The sequence below is a fragment of the Oncorhynchus nerka genome, linkage group LG19, assembly GCF_034236695.1.
Source record: "Oncorhynchus nerka isolate Pitt River linkage group LG19, Oner_Uvic_2.0, whole genome shotgun sequence".
Taxonomy (NCBI): Eukaryota; Metazoa; Chordata; class Actinopteri; order Salmoniformes; family Salmonidae; genus Oncorhynchus; species Oncorhynchus nerka.
This window is the reverse complement of record NC_088414.1, coordinates 3,277,957-3,303,023: the sequence shown is the minus strand read 5'-3', so window position 1 is coordinate 3,303,023 and position 25,067 is coordinate 3,277,957. Positions and strand designations below refer to the sequence as shown.

Genomic DNA, 25,067 nt, shown 5'->3' with positions numbered 1-25,067 from the left:
TCCCTTGATGGAGTGATGCTGAATGTACAAAATCGCTCATCTTACCCTACTGGCTGACCTGAGCTGGTGACATGCCCTCAAAAAGATCTGTCGTCAAAATAATGTTTTTAAATGAATTTTCTGTTGGTGTACACATGTGTATGCCTGGTACGCCCACTGCACTTGGAAACATTCAATCCAATAACTATGGAAACATTCAATCCAATAACTAGACTTTATTGGGAACACGTTGGAAAGGGGAGGGAGTACTTCAGTTTCAGCCTTACTATGGAATCGAAATAGTTGACCTAGCCTTTTTCCAGCCTTTTGCATATGGATTAGTTATAAGCCCAGGAGGCTTTCTGCTAGTTGCTGGGCTGTTTGAATATGCTGGATAGGCTATATCGGACACACACAGGCCTTTAGTTTGTACCACTAGGCTATTCTCTTTGATGCAGCGACAGGAGAGACTCATAGATTTAATGGGTTTTGTGTGTTTGTTTTTTTTCCTCTCTTATGGTGTAGCATTGTGTTTTAGCGCCGGCCTTAATACGGCTTGTGCCTTGCACCACTCACCCATATAATCAACACGCCATTAGTGAGAAACGTCACTCCCCAAGGCAGAATGAGAGAGGGTGTGATGGGGACTTTTTGGCTCCATACTTAGTTGAACAGCGGGGCATTGAGACGAGACTCGACCAGTGTTTGTGTGCTCCACACAATGTACACACAAACCCTTAACCCAGCCATTTCCTTACTGTCAAAGTGCTGCTGTTTCTATTTTGACACAATGGCTTCTCTGAGTATGTGTTGGAGCATGTTTCTCGTAGTTCTATTCTTCGAAGGAAGACTTTATGACTAAGTGGTATCATTGTAGTCCTGACGCAGTGTATTGGAATGGTATTAATGGGCTATGGCTCATTCAGTATTGTTTCAACAGCATGTGTCTTAAGTTTTATAAGCTTTAATACCCCCCACATATAGTTTTCTTTAAATCTCCTCACCAAAGAGCTACTAATTTCCTGTTTGGAGTCGCAGTTTGTGTCAGTGATTGCTGTATACCACATCACGGCTGCCGTTATGTTGACTAGTTTTCTTCTCTTTCTAAAGGTGTGATCTTGACTAATTTGGCAGTAATAAATAAGACTCCCCCCCCCCCCCCCCAGATAGTGGCATGATAGGCATACTTCCTCATCAGACTTAGATGTAGACGTAATAGTTTAGAGCCTACGCGATTATCACGTTTGTCAAAAATAGATTTTTATAGTGGTGTCACAACCATAGAGGGAGATCAAAACACATTCCAGGGTGTGCATTATTATAGTACTATAGATCTACTCGTACTTTCTATTATAGAGTCCTAATATGGATCCCTCTGTTCATTGCATTCTCACTATGCTCTGTTAGACATGGTCCACCAGTCCGTCAGTTCCCATTATCTCCAGTGTTTTCCCGTAAATGCAAGGAGTTCCGGGCTGGGAGTTTGTCCAGGGGGCAGAACGAGCTTTATTTTGGTGGTCTCTAATACATATCTAATGCTATGATTCATCCCAAAAATACACAGCTAAATTATTGAATACTTGAAAAGTAAAATTAGTTGTGGTATTGAGTAGAAAGACATTACAATTAAAATGACTGAAAATGTATGAATTCAGTGTGTTAGTAGTTTTAGATATCGTCTAGGCCTAGGGTCCTGTGTGGCTCAGTCGGTAGAGCATGGTGCTTGCAACGCCAGGTTTGTGTGTTTGATTCCCATGGGGGACCAGTATGAAAATGTATGCACTTTTTAACCTGTGCTGTACTGCACCACTGTAGCGTTGCGTTGTGTGTGTGGTTGATTGAGACTATAGACGTGGACTTTGGAGATCAGGTAGTTTTAATTAAGCAGAATTCACTCTCTGCGTCCTGCATCTGCATCCAAAAGGAAATAAAACATTTATAGAGCCACATTATGTTCTGTGAATCGTCGCCTCTTTCCCTCATAGTGCATCAAAATTATTTTAGGATACAAAAATTAGTATCTCCTTATTATGCATTAACACATAACATATATTTTACATAAATAAAATATAAAACCACATACCTGCATCCAAAAGGAAACAAAACATTTGTAGAGCCACATTATGTTCTGCGAATCGTCGCCTCTTTCTACTACAGATGCACAATAGGAGGGACTGGGATCATTCGAGGAGCTAGCCATCGTTCACATATACAATAGTCTGCTAATACCTTAGCTAGCTATTAACCTCAGAGCATGCGCAGACCAGCTGGCTGGTGTGTTTACGGACATATTCAATCAATCCCTATCCCAGCCTGCTGTTCCCACATGCTTCAAGAGGGCCACCATTGTTCCTGTTCCCAAGAAAGCTAAGGTAACTGAGCTAAACGACTACCGCCCCGTAGCACTCACTTCCGTCATCATGATGTGCTTTGAGAGACTAGTCAAGGACCATATCACCTCCACCCTACCTGACACCCTAGACCCACTCCAATTTGCTTACCGCCCAAATAGGTCCACAGACGATGCAATCTCAACCACACTGCACACTGCCCTAACCCATCTGGACAAGAGGAATACCTATGTGAGAATGCTGTTCATCGACTACAGCTCAGCATTTAACACCATAGTGCCCTCCAAGCTCGTCATCAAGCTCGAGACCCTGGGTCTCGACCCCGCCCTGTGCAACTGGGTACTGGACTTCCTGACGGGCCTCCCCCAGGTGGTGAGGGTAGGCAACAACATCTCCACCCCGCTGATCCTCAACACTGGGGCCCCACAAGGGTGCGTTCTGAGCCCTCTCCTGTACTCCCTGTTCACCCACGACTGCGTGGCCACGCACGCCTCCCAACTCAATCATCAAGTTTGCGGACGACACAACAGTGTTAGGCTTGATTACCAACAACACGACGAGACGGCCTACAGGGAGGAGGTGAGGGCCCTCGGAGTGTGGTGTCAGGAAAATAACCTCACACTCAACGTCAACAAAACTAAGGAGATGATTGTGGACTTCAGGAAACAGCAGAGGGAACACCCCCCTATCCACATCGATGGAACAGTAGTGGAGAGGGTAGTAAGTTTTAAGTTCCTCGGCGTACACATCACAGACAAACTGAATTGACAGCATCGTGAAGAAGGCGCAGCAGCGCCTCTTCAACCTCAGGAGGCTGAAGAAATTCGGCTTGTCACCAAAAGCACTCACAATCTTCTACAGATGCACAATCGAGAGCATCCTGTCGGGCTGTATCACCGCCTGGTACGGCAACTGCTCCGCCCACAACCGTAAGGCTCTCCAGAGGGTAGTGAGGTCTGCACAACGCATCACCGGGGGCAAACTACCTGCCCTCCAGGACACCTACACCACCCGATGTCACAGGAAGGCCATAAAGATCATCAAGGACAACAACCACCCGAGCCACTGCCTGTTCACCCCGCTATCATCCAGAAGGCGAGGTCAGTACAGGTGCATCAAAGCTGGGACCGAGAGACTGAAAAACAGCTTCTATCTCAAGGCCATCAGACTGTTAAACAGCCACCACTAACATTGAGTGGCTGCTGCCAACACACTGACTCAACTCCAGCCACTTTAATAATGGGAATTGATGGGAAATGATGTAAAATATATCACTAGCCACTTTAAACAATGCTACCTAATATAATGTTTATATACCCTACATTATTCATCTCATATGTATATGTATATACTGTACTCTATATCATCTACTGCATCTTTATGTAATACATGTATCACTAGCCACTTTAACTATGCCACTTTGTTTACATACTCATCTCATATGTATATACTGTACTCGATACCATCTACTGTATCTTGCCTATGCTGCTCTGTACCATCACTCATTCATATATCTTTATGTACATATTCTTTATCCCCTTACACTTGTCTATAAGGTAGTAGTTTTAGAATTGTTAGCTAGATTACTTGTTGGTTATTACTGCACGGTCGGAACTAGAAGCACAAGCATTTCGCTACACTCGCATTAACATCTGCTAACCATGTGTATGTGACCAATAACATTTGATTTGATTTGACATGTTGAATTCAGAATGTTGATATCATCCTAAAAAGTACAGTTGCATCTTAACAAGACAAACCACTTATGAGTAACCTCTAAATATGCAACATTATTCATGAACAAAACACTGTGTGTATGACTTTGTGCTTTAAAAGAATGAAACTTTTCTGAAGACGACGGAAAAAGCGTGCCTACCTCTCATAGTGCATCAAAATGATTTGAGCACGCAGGGCAAAGCGTAAGTACACACTCCCCTACTCCCAGGATGCATAATAACATGACATAATATATGAACCTGGTTAAATTCACATAGTACTTTAACAACTGTTAAAGTGTGTAAGTCGCTCTGGATAAGAATGTCTGCTAAATGACTACAATGTTAAAATGCCTATATGATTAGGACTTTTTTTTTAAAAGTAAGAACATTTTTTTAACATTTAACCTTGAGATTAAAGTTATATTTTCAGTTTTACTGAATATGACTTGCGACAATTTTGTTCTTCAAATGATGTATTTTATTGTTTCTGCTGCTGTGGTAAGGAAAACAATGTAATTTTGTTATTTGGGTGAACTAGCCCTTTAATAGTTTGGCTTATCAATCACTGTGGGTGGGATTGTAATGGGAGGGGGCAGGATGTTTGTGAGTCTGAGTTGGTAAGGTTTCAGAGGGAAGACGGTAGTAGGGCTGGGCAGTAAACCGTATTTGACTATATATCGGTATTGATGCATGTGCCGTTTTTTGAGTTTTTACTTTACCTTCTATAATGGTATTGGAACAGTGGGTTAACTGCCTGTTCAGGAGCAGAACGACAGATTTGTACCTTGTCAGCTGGGGGATTTGAACTTGCAACCTTTCGGTTACTAGTCCAACACTCTAACCACTAGGCTACCCTGCCGCCCCTTCTATAATGGTATTGCAATATTTGTTTTGTTAAATGTGATATGCAACTCTGGTGCGTATGTCAGTTTTTATATTTAACCACGGAGTCACACGCACTTTCTTGCTGTTAACTACATGGTCAGGTGGATGCAACAGTGTTGGTGACATGCTGCTTTCCATAAGCGTTTTATACACTATTAGTTTGCCTCTTACTATCTGCTTTGTCTTTTCTTAGCAAGGTGTTGATAAAATAATTTTGTAATAATGTAATAATTTTATAATTTTTAATTTGTGTTAGCCGCTAATGCTAATCGCTAGTTAGCTGGCTAGCTAGCTTGCTAAATGTACTAAGAGTCTCAGCAAACGTAGCTAGCTAGCTAATACTGCCTGGTGCTGGTGTAGGCCTAGATAAGCATATTTTTGCAACGGTATGTTATCAGAGAGGAATAGACAAGTAATGAATATGTTGTCTAGCTAGCAATATGATATAAAACTATATTCCAACTATAGAATTAGAATAATCATTATATTTACATAATTCCAACAGTTCACCAATTAACTAGGCCTATATTTTTTGCCCATATCATGCTGCTTGGCACAGTGTGGAAGTTATAAAACTGCAGGAAATTGATCAATTCTGGATATAATTTTTGTTTGGAGTTGGATTGAACAGTATCAATGGAGAAAGCCCTATTGAAATCACTTATTTGTGTTGCCACCCTATGGTCATTAACCACTCATAAAGCATATTTAAAACTTGTATTATTAAAAAAAACATATCGTCATACCATAAGCAATTACAAAAATATGGTGATATCACCCAGCCCTAGACGGTAGATTAGTAATCTAGTCAGAAAAATGAGTCTAATCTACTCTTTCAATTTTAGTTTATTGTGGCAAAAAATAATACAAAAAATAGGATGTTCTGTCAAGTCAACATGGATTAATGAAACAATATAGAATTGCAGGAAAATTGTTTTAAAAATGCAACAAAAAAAACAGATACCCCCTTGCCAGATTGTGCACCCCCACTTTTATACAAAGTCATGCGCCCATGAGTAGTCCTACAGGTATGATTGAAGAATGAAGCAGGTGTTAAACATGGGCGTTACTACACAGAAAACAGCAGTTGACTACTCCATTGTCAACACTTTAAACAAATCAGTAGGCCTATATCTATCTTTTAATAATAGCATATACACATTTTTAGCTTTAATAACCTTCAATCTGTTTTCTTTTAGCATATTTTGGACCAAAATGGGTCCCTTTCTCCACTACCTATTGTTCCTGCAGTGAGGATTCAACATTTTCATCGAAGGTTTATAATTTATCTGCAAAAAAGCAGTATGCTCATTAGGGAGCCAAATGATTGACTCTTACTGATACGATTTGGTCCCTTTCACCTAAAAGAGCTGTTCCTTCCTAGAAGAATGGGTAGACACACCAGAGGAAGGAAGCCCCCCCCCATGCCTACAAGTCATTGAGTTAACATGTGGCATAGTCACACTAGTCAACCATTCTATATGGGAGTAGATGGAGAGTGGTTGGTCACTGGAGTCCCACATAGGGTGTGCACCGACAACGCTCCCCTTTACACAGTCTGACTTCCTATCCACCCCAGCACTCCTTCCTGTGGCTCATTGTTCTGGAGCACGGCTCAGACCGGAAACCCACCAGGAACAACCCCACCAATCGCTGGACTCGACCCAGTCCTCCATGACTTCTCACCTCACGTGCCTAGAGTAGTCTAGCATTCCATTCCTCCCTTCCATTTCTCTGTAGGTCTCTTGCTCAGTGTTCTACAGTGTGACCATATACTCACATTTACATCTAAAAATAGATGTGGGAGCTGAAAAAGTAAACTATGAGCCAGGGATATGCTAAATAAGGCTAACAAAGTACGAAATTAGCATGAACGTTAGCAAACCAAATGCATAGCTGGAGCCCTGAGCTGGAGAGAAATTATTTGGCACATCTTAGAGGGTTCAACTTTTATAGGTCTAAGATTTGTAACTAAACTCAGCAAAAAAAGAAACGTCCCTTTTTCAGGGCCCTGTCTTTCAAAGATAATTCGTAAAAATCCAAATAACTTCACAGATCTTCATTGTAAAGGGTTTAAACACTGTTTCCCATGCTTGTTCAATGAACCATGAACCACGAATGAACAGTCGTTAAGACACTAACAGCTTACAGACAGTAGGCAATTAAGGTCACAGTTATGACAACTTAGGACACTAAAGAGGCCTTTCTACTGACTCTGAAAAACACCAAAATAAATCTGCGTGAACATCTGCCTGAATGTGCCTTAGGCATGCTGCAAGGAGGCATGAGGACTGCAGATGTGGCCAGGGCAATAAATTGCAATGTCCGTACTGTGAGACGCCTAAGGCAGCGCTACAGGGAGACAGGACGGACAGCTGATCGTCCTCGCAGTGGCAGACCACGTGTAACAACACCTGCACAGGATCGGTACATCTGAACATCACCTGCGGGACAGGTACAGGATGGCAACAACTGCCCGAGTTGCACTTGGAACGCACAGTCCCTATATCAGTGCTCAGACTGTACGCAATAGGCTGAGAGGGGCTGGACTGAGGCCTTGTAGGCCTGTTGTAAAGGCAGGTCCTCACCAGACATCACCGGCAACACCGTCGCTGGACCAGATAGGACTGGCAAAAAGTGCTCTTCACTTACGAGTTGTGGTTTTGTCTCACCAGGGGTGATGGTCAGATTTGCTTTTATCGTCGAAGGAATGGGCGTTACACCGAGGCCTGTACTCCGGAGCGGGATCGATTTTGTAGGTGGAGGGTCCGTCTGAGGTGGTGTGTCCACAGCATCATCGGACTGAGCTTGTTTTTATTGCAGGCCATCTCAACGCTGTGCATTACAGGGAAGACATCCTCCTCCCTTATGTGGTACCCTTCCTGCAGGCGCATCCTGACATGACAATGCCACCACGCACAGAATGAGCAGTATTGCAGATTTCCTGCAAGACGGGAATGTCAGTGTTCTGCCATGGCAAGCGAAGAGCCCGGATCTCAATCTCATTGAGCACGTCTGGGACCTGTTGGATTGGAGTGTGAGGGCTAGGGCCATTACCCCACCCTGAAATGTCTGGGACCTTGCAGGTGCCTTGGTGGAAGAGTGGGGTAACATCTCACAGCAAGAACTGGCAAATCTGAGGCAGTCCATGAGGAGGAGATGCACTGCAGTACTTAATGCAGCTGGTGGCCACACCAGATACTGACTGTTACTTATAACCCCCCCCCCCTTTGTTCAGGGACACATTATTCCATTTCTATTAGCCACATGTCTGTGGAACTTGTTCAGTTTGTTTGTTGTTGAATCTTCTGTTCATACAAATATTTACACGTTTCAGTTTGCTGAAAATAAACGCAGTTGACAGAGGACATTTCTTTTTTTGCTGAGTTTATCAAGCATTAGCAGTGAAATTCAAGTGTAACTTTGTCTCTTGCGCTGCACAACAGTGGATAGGCGAAATTACGAAAGCTTCCGTTTTCTCCTTGAGCTCTTTGTAAACAAACATACCATGTGACTAGCTTAATCAGGTGCTTTGAGGAACGGCCCCGTAGGTGAATAGGTGAAATTAAGAACACAATATTCTGTATCTATTAGCCTAGTGCACAAGTTGCTTGCAGGTATTTATCGAAAAATAAGTATATATTTATTTATTTTGGTATTGACAGTATTTGAAAATCATACCGTGGCTATTTCCAAATATACACTGTATAACACTTAAGCCTAGTGTGAGCACATGTGCGAGTTGTGATTTTGAAAAATTTGTTGCTGTAGCTATTTTCAAAGTATTTCTGGCCATGTTTTCATAGCTGGTAATTTATCATACAAACTACGTAGAGTCCTATAAATCCCACCTAGGTCTGTGATGATACCAGTATCGCAAATTTTTTTCCATGGCAATAGTGAAAACACGAAACAGACAACTCTTTGGTCCTTCAAAATCTGCTGTATCGTCCAGAACCCTAATCTTGCGCATTTCTTGGCTATTTACTTTTTTTTTTCACACACTAGATTAGTTTTTTTCCATTTTAGTTTGCGCTTGCTCAACTGCTAGTAAACAGATGTAGGAGAAGCTCATGTCTCACAGACAGACATGTGAGTTCCCCCTTTACTTACCATGGTTACATACCACCCTTAAAGGGGCACCAGAACATTTTGGTCTCACCTAAGTGACTCAAATATTTGAGGATACATAGTGCTTGATTTGAGCATGGAACACTCCAAAAACCTTTATTTATGAACTTTTAGTAATTTCTTATCATAAAAACTATTCCTTAAATACTTTAATTGTGCTCCTTCTTTTTTGCTACTTGTAAAAAACGTCAGCATTAGCGTAGGCCATGCTCTTCCTTAAAGATTATACTTGGTTGCGGCCTCATTGTGGTTGAACCTAGTTTAGCCTCGCACAGGTTTCTGTGGTCTTGGTTTAAAACGTAGGCTCACAGCTGTTACTTAGTGGGGTCTTCATTAGTGACCGAGACTGCTTGAGATGCATTGCAGATAGTCTAGCACTCAGGGCTCTAAATGGTGCTCCCAATTTTTATTTGGAGAACCACATGAAATTTAGGAGCATCAGAAAATGAGAATAAAAAAAATAGATTGTCATCTAGGCTATATGAATTCTAGATGCTTTTCAATGTTGTGCCCTAGAAACTAATATGTAACACTGTAACGACATTTATTATAAAGGCTTAAATGTTGATTTGAATACCTGTCATTGTTATTTACAAGGTCATTTGTGGAATATTAGGTTAACTACATTGTGTAAAAAGCACAATTTTCCTATTGAGATGCATTACATTTAAATTGTACACTGTCTCTTTTAAAAACGTCAGGTTTGTGACGACAACATACAAGAGAGCAGTCATTCATTCATTGCTATGATCATTGATCGTCTGAAGAAACTGTGCCTTTTTCTTTCTTTACCCCCAAGCGTTTGGATATACTGGTAAAGTTACCACATTGTTAGATAGCCAATGAGGTAACATGACTGAACAAAGTGTAAAAATGGTTAACGAATGGTTTATGAATGTAAAATGCGATTCCTGCAATCTGTTATAGGAAGATAAAAATGTTCCACTGGTAATATGGGTCAGATATTTTGACCTGTTTGGGCTATAAGGAAGCCGTTTTTTTGCTGTAGTAACGGAAACTATGGTACAGCGAAGCCTCATTATTACTGCTATTATTATCTAGGAGATGTCTTTCCTAGTCGCACATTGCTCCCAAAATAAAACAACTAGTCACACAGAAAAATATTTTGGCGCATATGCGACCAAATTGGTTGCATTTTAGAGCCCTGCTAGCACTAGCCTCTTTTCTACGAGGTCTCACGGCACTATTTCAGTAATACACTATATATATATCCTGTATTATAATTCATTTTGCCATTATGTAGTACACCCATGATGGTGGAGCGTTCCAGTATAGAAGTATTCATTTATGCGAAGACTAGCGTGTGTAGGTACTATGATTGTGGTAATAGCAGAAGCTGCTCTCCTAACCACATTACATCTAGCTTGTTATTTTTTTGCAGCTGACAGACTTTCTCTCCTTCGGCGTCACGAATGCAACGTTTCAGATCTGGGGGTACGATTGCAACAGCTGAGTTATTTTAGGCTATTGAGACTGCGTGCGCTGGTGAGCATGGTGTGTGTCTAGTCTCTTCATGTCAGTGAAGCTGTTTTTAATGCTTCTTATTATGGGCTTTTAACTATACATGTTTCTACATCACTGGTGTTTTCATAGTGTCACACGCACGCACACAGTCCGTAGCTCCCAGCCTCCCATTGTACCCATCTCACTACGGAGAGAACAGAACAGGGAAGTGATTGCTAACTCTAATTTAGTCATTCTCCACACCAATTTATGATAATGTGCTTTGATGAAATGGGGGGAGTCTTGCTTTGTTTAGAGGATGATTCACTCATTTAATCATCCCTGTGCTACTTTTAGCTGATATTCTCTCGCTATCTCTCTGTCGCTCTCACCCTCTTTCTGTTCCCCTTTCTCTCTGTCGCTCTCACCCTCTTTCTGTTCCCCTATCTCTCTGTCGCTCTCACTGGCGGTCACATTGAACTCTTCCCATTACTTAACATCTGGCACCGGGACCTGTGTTTCTCCCTCTGTCATCATTTAGCCTAGCAGCCTCCAATTACACACACTTCAATTGAACATTACCTACTAGCTCTGTGGTTCAATGGTGGGTGAACAGCTGTAATAACCCAAAACACAGTGACCCCTCTCCTCAGACCACACCAGTGAGTGGAGATGCAGCTGTCATGTAGAGTAAACACCTGTACAGTTGAGGCAAAAAGTTTTGAATGACACAAATATTAATTTCCACAAAGTTTGCTGCTTCAGTGTCAAGATAATTTTGTCAGATGTTACTATAGAATACTGAAGTATAATTACAAGCATTTCATAAGTGTCAAAGGCTTTTATTGACATGACATGAAGTTGATGCAAAGAGTCAATATTTGTAGTGTTGACCCTTCTTTTTCAAGACCTCTGCAATCCGCCCTGGCATGCTGTCAATTAACTTCTGGGCCACATCCTGACTGATGGCAGCCCATTCTTGCATAATCAACGCTTTGAGTTTGTCAGAATTTGTGGGTTTTTGTTTGTCTACCCGCCTCTTGAGGATTGACCACAAGTTCTCAATGGGAGAACTGGGGAGTTTCCTGGCCATGGACCAAAAATATTGATGTTTTGTTCCTAGAGCCATTTAGTTATCACTTTTGCCTTAGGGCAAGGTGCTCCTTCATGCTGGAAAAGGCATTGTTCGTCACCAAACTGTTCCTGGATTGTTGGGAGATGTTTCTCTCTGAGGATGTGTTGGTACCATTTATTCATGCCTGTGTTCTTAGGCAAAATTGTGAGTGAGCCCACTCCCTTGGCTGAGAAGCAACCCCACACATGAATGGTCTCAGGATGCTTTACTGTTGGCATGACACAGGACTGATAGTAGCGCTCACGTTGTCTTCTCCAGACAAGCTTTTTTCCGGATGCCCCAAACAATCGGAAAGGGGATTCATCAGAGAAAACGACTTTACCCCAGTCCTCAGCAGTCCAATCCCTGTACCTTATGCAGAATATCAGTCTGTCCCTGATGTTTTTCCTGGAGAGAAGTGGCTTCTTTGCTGCCCTTCTTGACCATCCTTCCCTTCCAGACCACAGGATACCAGGCCATCCTCCAAAAGTCTTCGCCTCACTGTGCGTGCAGATGCACTCACACCTGCCTGCTGCCATTCCTAATCAAGCTATGTACTGGTGGTGCCCCGATCCCACAGCTGAATCAACTTTAGGAGACGGTCCTGGCGCATGCTGGACTTTCTTGGGCGCCCTGAAGCCTTCTTCACAACAATTGAACCGCTCTCCTTGAAGTTCTTGATGATCCGATAAATGGTTGATTTAGGTGCAATCTTACTGGCAGCAATATCCTTGCCTGTGAAGCCATTTTTTGTGCAAAGCAATGATGACGGCACGTGTTTCCTTGCAGGTAACCATGTTTGACAGAGGAAGAACAATGATTCCAAGAACCCACCCTCCTTTTGAAGCTTTCAGTCTGTTATTTGAACCCAATCAGCATGACAGAGTGATGTCCAGCCTTGTCCTCGTCAACACTCACACCTGTGTTAACCTTTTTGGGATAGGGGGCAGCATTTTCACTTTTGGATGAATAGCGTGCCCAGAGTGAACTGCCTCCTACTCTGTCCCAGATGCTAATATATGCATATTATTATTAGTATTGGATAGAAAACACTCTGAAGTTTCTAAAACTGTTTGAATGATGTCTGTGAGTATAACAGAACTCACATGGCAGGCAAAAACCTGAGAAAAATCCAACCAGGAAGTGGGATATCTGATGTTTGTAGTTTTTCAGCTTGGCCTACCGAATACACAGCGTCTGTGGAGTCAAGTTGCACTTCCTACGGCTTCCACTAGATGTCAACTGTCTTTGGAAACTGATTTGAGGATTCTACTATAAAGGAGGGGCTCATGAGACCTGTTTGAGTCAGTTGTCTGGCAGAGTGTCTCGTGACGTGCGCTCCCGACAGTTAGCTCTTGTTCCAGTGCTTTTCTTCAGACATAGGAATTCTCCGGTTGGAACCTTATTGATTTATTTATGTTAAAAACATCCTAAAGATTGATTCCATACATCGTTTGACTCGTTTCTATGACCTGTAACGGAACTTTTTGAGTTTTTGTCTGGACGAAGTGCCTCATGATGATGGATTACTGGGCTGAACACGCTAACAACAAGTGGCTATTTGGACATAAATGATGGACTTTATGGAACAAATCAGTCATTTATTGTCGAACTGGGATTCCTGGGAGTGCCTTCTGATGAAGATCATCATGTGCGTATGCCACAACTCAATTTGCCCTCCTAAACAATGCAGTTTTTAGAAACAAAGGGTGAAGTCTACAAAACATAGTCCACTCTTGCAGATTCTAGCTTTGGAAACAGAAAACTGTATGGAAATAAAATGTTTAATCAATGACTAAATTTGCATAATGTCTGACAAAATTCATCTCGCTCCATCTTCTCCCACTGCCGGCCACTGGGCTTCCTCTCTTCACCATATTTGGTAGTGAGTGTAAACGCTTCCTCTCTTCACCATATTTGGTAGTGAGTGTAAACCCTTCCTCTCTTCACCATATTTGGTAGTGTAAACACCAACTGGATGCTTCACATTTATACATCCAGTGAAATATCTGGCTCATTGTTGTATCTGTGAACATAGCGACCAGAACTAACATGTTAGTAAACCCTCTACAATCATACAATAATAAGCAGTGTAGCAGTTACACCGGCGGGCCCCTGTGGCAATACATTTCATAAAACCAAAAGCTTACCTTGACTTGTAAGAGTTCCAGTGTTGGATATCCATAGCCAGCTAGCAAACATAACATCCCTCTCAGTTTGAACCGGGTCTATGAGTAAGCTAAACTAGTTAGCTGCATTCGCTAGCTAAGTGGATTTTTATATATATATATATATATGAACAAATCTTGCATCCTTAGTTAACTAGTCCAACGCTATAACCACCTGCCCCCCTCGTTGCACTCCACAAGCAGCCTGTTACGCAAATGCAGTAGGCCAAGGTGAGTTTCTAGCTAGTTAAACTTATCTTATAAACAATCAATCAATCATAATCGCTAGTTAACTACACATGGTTGATGATGTTACTAGATATTCTCTAGCGTGTCCTGCATTGCATATAATCTGACTGAGCATACAAGTATCCGACTGAGCGGTAATAGGCAGAAGCAGGCGCGTAAACATTAATTCAAACAGCACTTTCGGGCATTTTGCCAGCAGCTCTTCGTTGTGCGTCAAGCATTGCGCTGTTTATGACTTCAAGCCTATCAACTCCCGAGATGAGGCTGGTGTAATCAAAGTGAATAGCGTTTCAAACGTTGCACGCTCTGAGCCTTGGAGTGGTTGTTCCCCTTGCTCTGCATGGGTAACGCTGCTTCGAGGGTGGCTGTTGTCGTTGTGTTCCTGGTTCGAGCCCAGGGAGTAGCGAGGAGAGGGACAGAAGCTATACTGTTAAAGTGCCTATAAGAACATCCAATAGTCAAAGGTTAATGAAATACAAATGGTATAGAGGGAAATAGTCCTATAATTCCTATAATAACTACAACCTAAAACTTCTTACCTGGGAATATTGAAGACTCATGTTAAAAGGAACCACCAGCTTTCATATGGTCTCATGTTCTGAGCAAGGAACTGAAACGTTAGCTTTCTTACATGGCACATATTTTACATAGCACATATTGCACTTTTACTTTCTTCTCCAACACTTTGTTTTTGCATGATTTAATCCAAATTGAACACTTTTCATTATTTATTTGAGGCTAAATAGATTTTTATTGATGTATTATATTAAGTTAAAATAAGTTTTCATTCAGTATTGTTGTAATTGTCATTATTACAAATAAATATATATTTTTAAATCGGCCGATTAATCGCTATCGGCTTTTTTGGTCCTCCAATAATCGTTATCTGTATCGGCGTTGAAAAATCCTAATCGGTCGACCTCCTAGTTTTTTATAAATTATTTGGTGACGTGAATATATTTAGTGTAGTTTTATCTAAATAGGGTACCTTTTTTTATATTTCACCTTTTTTTCTTCTTTTTTTTTTCGCTGAGGAGGACTGTCCTCCCCTAACTCCTCTGTGGAGCCTTCACTGGTTGAGAGGCAGACCCTCTGAGTCTGCTGCCCTCGGCTCCATCAGCCCAGTAAAATAAAAAGCAAATTATAAAAAGCTATGTACTACCGTACTGTTTTTAAATATGTTCATGTTACATAGGCTTATGTTGAAAAAATATATATACAATCTTAATGGTAAATCTCAGCTTGCGTTTTGACTCAAAGTGATCTTGACTCAAAAAAGGTTGGTGACCACTGCTCTAAAAGGAGCACCTAGTCTAAGAGACTATTGATCGAGCCAGAGAGAGACAGGAACAGCAATGTGTTGCATTGTCTCTCTTCCCCCAGGATTTGTACTGCATGTGTCTAGACAGTGCCCCCCCCCCCCCCTCTCTGTTCCACTTACTGCTGCTGGCACTATAAGGGACAGACAGACCGAACACGCACACTATTTATAGGCTATCCCCTCTAAAGAGAACACTAGCTACTAGCTCATAGCTGCCTATCTGAAACTCTACGGTCTTTCAGCCATTGTGATTTTAGGCCATTGCATGTGTATTAGGTACCACCAATATAAGAAAGCCAAAAGAGCAGGCAATAGAAAATTCTTTAGATAATTTCGTTGCCCTTAGAATTGATAACAAGTGATGCAATTTTTATCTCTTGAATGAATGTCAAGTCATTGAAGCATTTCTAATCCAAATAGTCAGTATGATTCTGTGTGAAAATGAGTCAGACAATATCTGAGCATTGTAGTTTGAAGGCAGCCAATTATGTTGATATCAGGCTAAATGTTGGAGCATTGTAGTTTGGGGGCAGCCAATCATGTTGATATCAGGCTAAATGTTGGAGCATTGTAGTTTGACGGCAGCCAATCATGTTGATATCAGGCTAAATGTTGGAGCATTGTAGTTTGAAGGCAGCCAATCATGTTGATATCAGGCTAAATGTTGGAGCATTGTAGTTTGAAGGCAGCCAATCATGTTGATATCAGGCTAAATGTTGGAGCATTGTAGTTTGACGGCAGCCAATCATGTTGATATCAGGCTAAATGTTGGAGCATTGTAGTTTGAAGGCAGCCAATCATGTTGATATCAGGCTAAATGTTGGAGCATTGTAGTTTGGGGGCAGCCAATCATGTTGATATCAGGCTAAATGTTGGAGCATTGTAGTTTGAAGGCAGCCAATCATGTTGATATCAGGCTAAATGTTGGAGCATTGTAGTTTGAAGGCAGCCAATCATGTTGATATCAGGCTAAATGTTGGAGCATTGTAGTTTGAAGGCAGCCAATCATGTTGATATCAGGCTAAATGTTGGAGCATTGTAGTTTGAAGGCAGCCAATCATGTTGATATCAGGCTAAATGTTGGAGTATTGTAGTTTGAAGGCAGCCAATCATGTTGATATCAGGCTAAATGTTGGCGCATTGTAGTTTGAAGGCAGCCAATCATGTTGATATCAGGCTAAATGTTGGAGCATTGTAGTTTGAAGGCAGCCGATCATGTTGATATCAGGCTAAATGTTGGAGCATTGTAGTTTGAAGGCAGCCAATCATGTTGATATCAGGCTAAATGTTGGAGCATTGTAGTTTGAAGGCAGCCAATCATGTTGATATCAGGCTAAATGTTGGAGCATTGTAGTTTGAAGGCAGCCAATCATGTTGATATCAGGCTAAATGTTGGAGCATTGTAGTTTGAAGGCAGCCAATCATGTTGATATCAGGCTAAATGTTGGAGCATTGTAGTTTGAAGGCAGCCAATCATGTTGATATCAGGCTAAATGTTGGAGCATTGTAGTTTGGAGGCAGCCAATCATGTTGATATCAGGCTAAATGTTGGAGCATTGTAGTTTGAAGGCAGCCAATCATGTTGATATCAGGCTAAATGTTGGAGCATTGTAGTTTGGAGGCAGCCAATCATGTTGATATCAGGCTAAATGTTGGAGCATTGTAGTTTGAAGGCAGCCAATCATGTTGATATCAGGCTAAATGTTGGAGCATTGTAGTTTGGAGGCAGCCAATCATGTTGATATCAGGCTAAATGTTGGAGCATTGTAGTTTGGAGGCAGCCAATCATGTTGATATCAGGCTAAATGTTGGAGCATTGTAGTTTGGGGGCAGCCAATCATGTTGATATCAGGCTAAATGTTGGAGCATTGTAGTTTGAAGGCAGCCAATCATGTTGATATCAGGCTAAATGTTGGAGCATTGTAGTTTGAAGGCAGCCAATCATGTTGATATCAGGCTAAATGTTGGAGCATTGTAGTTTGAAGGCAGCCAATCATGTTGATATCAGGCTAAATCAAATAATAATACTGTTCAATCATAATTCAGAGAAATAGACTGAATTAAAGGTTCAAATGAGTGATTCTTTCTTTTACATGATTTGTCAGTACATTATGTAAATGTTTTGATGATACAGGTCACGTTTGGCTATAACTGGATGGATGTCTCAATATTATTACTAGCTCTCCTCCTAGGGGTGAGTGACGTCATCTCACTGTAATGAAGGTGTGTCCAGGAGTCACACTGGATGGATGTCTCATAACCACACCAAACACGTGCTACTTGTTCTACTTAGAAGCCTGCTGATCTGTGGCTGCATTCATGTGCTGGTTATGAGGAGATGGAGGAAGAGAGGGATTTGATTTTATTAGGATCTTTTTTAGTCCCCACTTGGACTAATCTTCCAAGAGTCCTTCAACATTTATAATACAATCACATCTTCGCATATGACACAATGTTAGAAACATGCATAATACACAGACATATTGGCCAGATAAATACTGTGAAGAGGGGGGGGACATCTATTTGTATCTGTCTTTCTCTTTAACCTCTCTTTCCTACAATAGTGCTGTTCAGTATTTATCTCCTGCCTCTGTCAGTCTGTGTGTGTTGTGGAGGAGGGGGGCAATTCACCCGGGGAGGGGGGGGGGGGGGGGGGGGCATGGATCACTCCCCTCTCGCCCAAATCTCTAACAAACTTCAGCGGCTTGGGGAAACTCAGCTAAATTATGACCCAAAAAATGATTCATGCTAAAATTAAAAGTAAAAAAACATATAGTTGCAATTAACTGTCTAAACAACTCAATGTTATATGGCTACCTTCAATTTTGATTTGATATCCAATTAATGAAGCATTTCATGTATTAGTGCTTTGAATGTGTCCTCAGGTGTGATGACATAATTCATGTTAATATAAAGGTTTAAAGCCAAACTCCGTCCCAAATACATTTTCTCTTTTTTTTCCTGGTTTAAATTATCAAAAAAATGTATAGACGAAAGATTAATTTGCCATTTGGGTCACTTGCCTCTGTCAGTCTGTGTGTGTTGTGGAGGAGGGGGGCAATTCACCCGGGGAGGGGGGTGGGGAGATCACTCCCCTCTCGCCCAAATCTCTAACAAACTTCAGCGGAAAGATTAATTTGCCATTTGGGTCACTTCAAGGTAAGGGTGATGTAAGGGTAAGTGTGTAATGACATGTATTTTTACCGAACCGTTCGTAAGGGGACCTCTGTTTGGTCTGCACTGTGAACCCAAATGGATACATAAAAAATAAAAAGATATCACTAGGCTATTCCTACACTGTTTATTTTTTTATTGTAAAAAACATGTCATGCTATTCTGTTAAAACAACTAGAGCCTATGTGCATGTTGTAATCAAGATTCAAATCTTAATTGGCTCATTTCAAACTGTCCTTTTGAGGTGCAGCCAGGAACTAGTTCTGTACGATGGCGAATGGTGGGGTCGATAAACCAGAATTGGAGGATCCTCATCCCATAATTGTTTAATTCTCCAGGTTGGGAGCATTTTGACTTCCTTGTAGGTTACAACGGCAACGGACAGACCATAGTGGATAAAACGGTATATCGCCACACTCAACAAAAATAGCCTATGCAGCTGCCAACAATATGTTGACACATTTACACCGACATCGCCCGACCCGGAGGAAGACCGAAACGCAAATAGACAAAATATCAAATCAAATTGTATTAGTCACATAGACATAGTTAGCAGATGTTAATGTGAGTGTAGCGGAATTCTTGTGCTTCTAGTTCCAACAGGTGCAGTAATATCTAACAAGTAATCTAACAATTCCCAACAACTACCTAATACACACAAATCTATAGGTGTGAATGAGAATATGTACATATAAGTATATGGATGAGCGATGGCCGAGCAGCATGGGCAAGATGCAGTGGATGGTATAAATACAGTATATACATGTAACATGAGTAATGTAAGACATGTAAACATAAATAACGTGTCATTGTTAAAGTGACTAGTGATCCATTTATTAAAGTGGCCAGTGATTGGGCCTCAATGTAGGCAGCAGTCTTTCTGAGTTAGTGATTTCTGTTTAGCAGTCTGATGGCTTTGAGATTAGAAGCCATTTTTCAATCTCTCTGTCCCAGCTTTGATGCACCTGTACTGACCTCACCTTTCGGATGGTAGCGGTGTGAACAGGCAGTGGCTCGGGTGGTTGTTATACTTGATGATCTTTTTGGCCTTCCTGTGACATCGGGTGGTGTAGGTGTCCTGGAGGGCAAGTAGTTTGCCCCCGGTGATGCATTGTGCAGACCGCACCACCCTCTGGAGAGCCTTGCGGTTGAGGGCGATGCAGTTACCGTACCAGGCTGTGATGTGTTACAGCTCGAAAGGATGCTCTTGATTGTGCATCTGTAAAAGTCCTTCAGGGTTTTGGGTGACAAGCCAAATTTCTTCAGCCTTCTGAGGTTGACGAGGCGCTGTTGCGCCTTCTTCACAATGCTGTCTGTATGGGTGGACCATTTCAGTTTGTCTGTGATGTGTATGCAGAGGAACTTAAAACTTTCCACCTTTTCCACTGCTGTCCCTTCGATGTAGATAGGGGGGAGCTCCCTCTGCTGTTTCCTGAAGTCCACAGTCCTCTCCTTTGTTTTGTTGATGTCGAGTGAGAGGTTGTTTTCCTGACACCACACTCCGAGGGCCCTCACCTCCTCCCTGTAGGCTGTCTCGTCGTTGTTGGTAATCAAGCCCACTACTGTTGTGTCGTCTGCAAACTTGATGATTGAGTTGGAGGAGTGCATGGCCACGCAGTCGTGGGAGTACAGGAGAGGGCTGAGCACGCACCCTTGTGGGGCCCCAGTGTTGAGGGTCAGTGAAGTGATGTTGTTTCCTACCTTCAACTCCAATTGCACAGAGCTGGGTTGAGACTCAGGGCCTCCATCTTGATGATGAGCTTAGAGGGTACTATGGTGTTGAATGCTGAGCTGTAGTCAGTGAACAGCATTCTTACATAGGTATTCGTTTGGGGACCTGTTGGGGCGGTATACAAACTGAAGTGGGTCTAGCGTGGCCGGTAAGGTGGAGGTGATTATAATCCTTGACTAGCCTCTCAAAGCACTTCATGACGACAGAAGTGAGTGCTACGGGGCGGTAGTCATTTAGTTATGTTATCTTTGCCTTCTTGGGTACAGGAACAATGGTGGCCATCTTGAAGCATGTGGGGACAACAGACTGGGATAGGGAGCGATTGAATATGTCCGTAAACACACCAGCCAGCTGGTCTGCGCATGCTCTGAGGGCGCAGCTATGGATGCCGTCTGTCTGGGCCAGCAGCCTTGCGAGGGTTATCACATTTAAATGTTTTACTCGCGTCCGCCACGGAGGTGGGGGTGCTGTCCTTGTTTGCTGATTCTGGTTGGGCCAAAGAAATTACAAGAGCAATATGTAGGCTATGTTTTACAGGCTTTGGTTTATAGCCACGGATATGCGCCCATTCTCAGTGGTTGAGAATAGGGGATTTCAGCACTTAGTGAAATTCCTGGAGCCACCTTACGAACTTCCCTCTTGCACCCATTTCAGCAACTGCCTAGTACCTGTTCTATATTACATTTTTTTGGTTACATTTTCATTGTTGAACATAAGACTGTAAAACTCCAGGAAATCAGCTCCAATGATTTATAATTTTGGAAATCTGTTCCCAAGTATTCTAACACATAATAGAAGACACATGATATGATACAAATGTAAGCAGGCTTTAAAATGATTGTTTTAGTCTTGAGCATTGAAGCTGTAAAACAGGAAGTAACAGAAAAATCAGAAGACATTACAACCCTGCACAACATCAATTCACCTCCCAAGTTTAGATAAGAATAACCACATACAAAGAAAATGTTTTTTTTTTTTAACCTAAAGTGCTGGTACTGCTTGATCTTTGGCAGCGGCCTGAAATACGGAGTCAGGTGTTGTTGCCAGCCATAGCTTTCCACCAACACCGTACCATCCTCCAGTCCAACCAGCTGTGGGATGTTGATCCCTGTCACAGTGCTGTCCTTCACAACACCAGCGACACCAGCGATCTCAGACAAAGTGTTCACTCTGGTCTTTCTGAAGCGCTGCTCGATGAGGCCCGAAGCACCAGTCAGGGGCAAACTTGATGTGGCCTGTGATCAGGAAGTGAAGATCAAGATTGTGGTGGAGCTTGTGCAGAGCACAAACCTGTTCTTGTTTTGGCCACTGCAGTTATCACAATTCAGGTCCACACGTGTTTTCCCAGCTCCGTAGTTGGTGAAGAAATGGTGCATGTAGTTGATGACATCGCTGCTGCCTTTGCTTGCTTGGGCCAGTTCTCTTTTTGATGACCATATGACTGGTGGATTAGTCAGGTGTGTTGTACTGATGAATGCTGAAAGACAAATTCCAGATACAAATATCTTAGCATTATTATATAATAGATGTGAATTGGCATTCTGAGAACATCACTAACGTTACACACAAGTTAATGTTAGCTAGCAAGCCAGCCCCCTAACCTCAGCTAACATTAGCTAGCTAACAGCAAGCTTTAGCTAGCTAATGTTCTTTTTGTTTAGACATGTCACGTTAACGTTAGCTAGCTAGCTAAAAAATCAACTATAGTCCCACTCCATAGAGTAACGTTACTAGCAATACAAACCGATTGTCATAACTTTAGCTTGCTGACCAAATAACGTTAGCTTCACTGTTAGTTAGCAAGCCAGCCATCAAGCTCCAGCTGGCAGCAAGCTTTAGCTTGCAATGAAAACAACTTTCTGACCGAATTAAAAACGTATGATATCTGAATCTGTAGCTAGATTCTTGCCTGTATACATGGATGAAAGCTTCACGGCAGACTGCAACCCCTTTTTATAAGACATCCTGTGTTTCCATTTAGTTTGCATAGCATTGTTTTGCCCGTTGTGTTCCACTGATTTCAAAATGTGTTATTAAATGAGTCCGTATTGCACGATGATCGTCCAGAAAGTAGTTCATCACATCATTTTTCCCACTGACATTTGTCGAAAGCTTCTGGTAAATTCAGGGCAGCAATTTTATTGAGAGCAGTAGCAACATATTTGCAGTTCTCCATGGATAAAATATCTTTCGAAAACTACAGTCAAGTTTATTATCTACGCAGCAGCTCATTTTATAGACACAAGGTGCAACACCGCAGACCAATCCAAACTCATCTTTCGGCATGTCCAGCCCACTCATTATCTCAGCCAATCATGGCTAAGCGAGAAGGTTGCTGACTTTTTTTTTGTGGCTAAACCAACTGGGCTCGTTATTTAACAATTTTATTCGTATTTACAGATGACATGCTTGAGTTTGATTTTAAGGCACATGAAAGTTCGAGAAGGCCTTTCTGACAAACGCATTTTGATAAAAAAATAAATAAAAAAAAAGTACGTTCAAAAGGCTCTCCTGTGATGTCGTGACTTGTGGCATATGCCCAGTTTCCTGAATTGGGTCTAGAATATCCATTTAGAATAAATGAGACTCGCTGATGTAGAAGACAGAAAGACGAGGTGAGGAGAGAGGTGTAAAAGACAGAAAGGGAAAGAGACTCGCTGAGTCTAGCTTTAATGATACCCACATTTTGACTCATTATTCTGTCTTTAAATCAGTAATCGTATTCTGTCATTTCAAATGAAAAACATCAATTTCCTTGTATAATGATGATGATAACCAATTGTCTCACTATTATATTTTTAGTAAGATTCACAGTAATTTTGCTAAACCTAGATTTTAAAAAAGCCATAATTTTATTATAATATTACCTGCCTCATGCGTAACAATTATTCATACATTTGGTCTAGGACATCTTTTTTTCCATGTGTACGTGCAGATGCTTGAGCGCCTGTGTGTCTGTGAGCTGCTGTATGCGTGCGTGGCTGCGTGTGTCCGCGCACTCACTATCAGCCTGGCTTCTCCAAGATAGGAGCAGAGCCTGGCAGTGAGTCGACCAGACTGCGACCAGCAGCAGTGTTATCGACCAGGGGACGCTGAGGACAGCGTGGAAATGTGAACATGATTAGACCTGATAGCATCTCTGTTGTACCCTCAGCTGGACACAGACAGATAGGACTACACCAGCCTGGCTGCTGCTACTGTTGGGCCCTGCACTAATACAAACACACATCTACTGCAGTGGTATTTTGTCAAGGCTATGATCATTGATTGGTGCTCTCACTTATTGTTCTGCTTCTAAATATATTATTTCTCTCTGCCTTATATTTTAGCCTGGGTGGTGTTCATTAAGGCACCGTGGCAAAACGCTTTGCAACAGAAAACAAAACTGTGTTTTCTCTTGGACAAGTTCAGATCATAACTCCCAGTTTCAGACAGTTTTGTGCCTGCTGAACAAGACCCTGGTCTGTGCTTTAGCCTACTTCTCTGACATTTACTATGGTTCCGAAGTCCTACATATCTAATAGGCTACTTCAATCTCCCCTCTGCCATTCCTTCTCCTCTGACTGATATATCTTCCCTGTCTTCCTCTCCTCCTCCTCAGACTCGCAGCGCTCCCACCTTTCCTCCTTCACCATGAAGCTGAAGGACAGGTTCCACTCTCCAAAGATCAAGAGGACCCCATCGAAGAAGGGCAAGCAGCTGCAGGTCGAGCCAGCCATCAAGAGCCAAGAGAAACCTGTCAACAAGGTGGGTGGGTGGAAGGTAGAGCTAAGCAATACTAAAAATGATATTGTGATAAATTGACCTTTTTTTAGGCACAGTTACTTTCCATTAGGGCTTTAGACTGATTTTTTTCCCAGTGCCAAGTAGGACATAAAAGGAGTTGACTATTTAATCTAACATGATCAGGGAATGCATGATGGATATTTTGATGTGCAAACATGTCAAAATAGGATCCAGAATATTCAGATGTATCTTTTTGGCTCTTTATAGATGAATTTGCCAGCATCTCTATAGTGCATTTTGGCCTAGGCTATGCTACATTATTCACCACCTGAGGAAGTAGGAATTCAAAAAAACATTGGCTAAGTATGATATTGTTGCTAGATAGTCATTAATTAGACAGTAATTTCACCGCAAATGACTCTGCTCTGTTCCTCCAGCGCGTCATCTGAATTACATACTCCGTTATTTCCTAAATATTGAGAGTTGAGAAATAATGTTTAATCGTTATACTCTCATAAAGCTGAGTCTATCCTAATATTTTTAACAGAAGTTACAGTAGCAATTCAATTTTGAAATGTTAGCTCAACTGACCTACAATGCCTTCAGAAAGTACTCATACCCCCTTGACTCATTGCACTTTATATTGTTACAGCCTGAATTTAAAATGCATTAAATATATGTTTTGTCACCCATCTACACACAATACCACATAATGACAAAGTGTTTTAAGAATTGTTTGCAAATTTATTGAAAATGAAATGCAGATGGCTGATTTACATAAGTATTCACACCGGAGTCAATACTTTTATAGAAACACCTTTGGCAGCGATTACAACGGTGAGTCTTTCTGGGTAAGTCTCGAAGAGCTTTCCACACCTGGATTTTGCAACATTTGCCCATTATCCTTTCAAAATTCCTTAAGCTCTTTCTTTCAAATTGGTTGTTGATCATTGCTAGACAACCATTTTCAGGTCTTGCCATAGATTTTCAATTGGATTTAGGTCAAAACTGTAACCTGACCACTCAGGAACATTCACTGTCTTGGCCTGCTGAAA

General features: G+C 41.8%; 1 protein-coding gene across 3 annotated transcripts in view; it reads left to right on the top strand.

Annotated features, from left to right (window-relative positions):
• LOC115147105 (rap guanine nucleotide exchange factor 1-like) overlaps nucleotides 1–25,067 on the top strand; it is a 100,901-nt gene that overhangs the window by 26,624 nt on the left and 49,210 nt on the right. For all 3 annotated transcript variants that reach the window (XM_065004618.1, XM_065004619.1, XM_065004620.1), the window contains exon 2: nucleotides 23,888–24,033. In XM_065004618.1, the coding sequence (XP_064860690.1) occupies nucleotides 23,888–24,033 (146 nt within the window). The remainder of the gene's footprint in view (nucleotides 1–23,887; nucleotides 24,034–25,067) is intronic.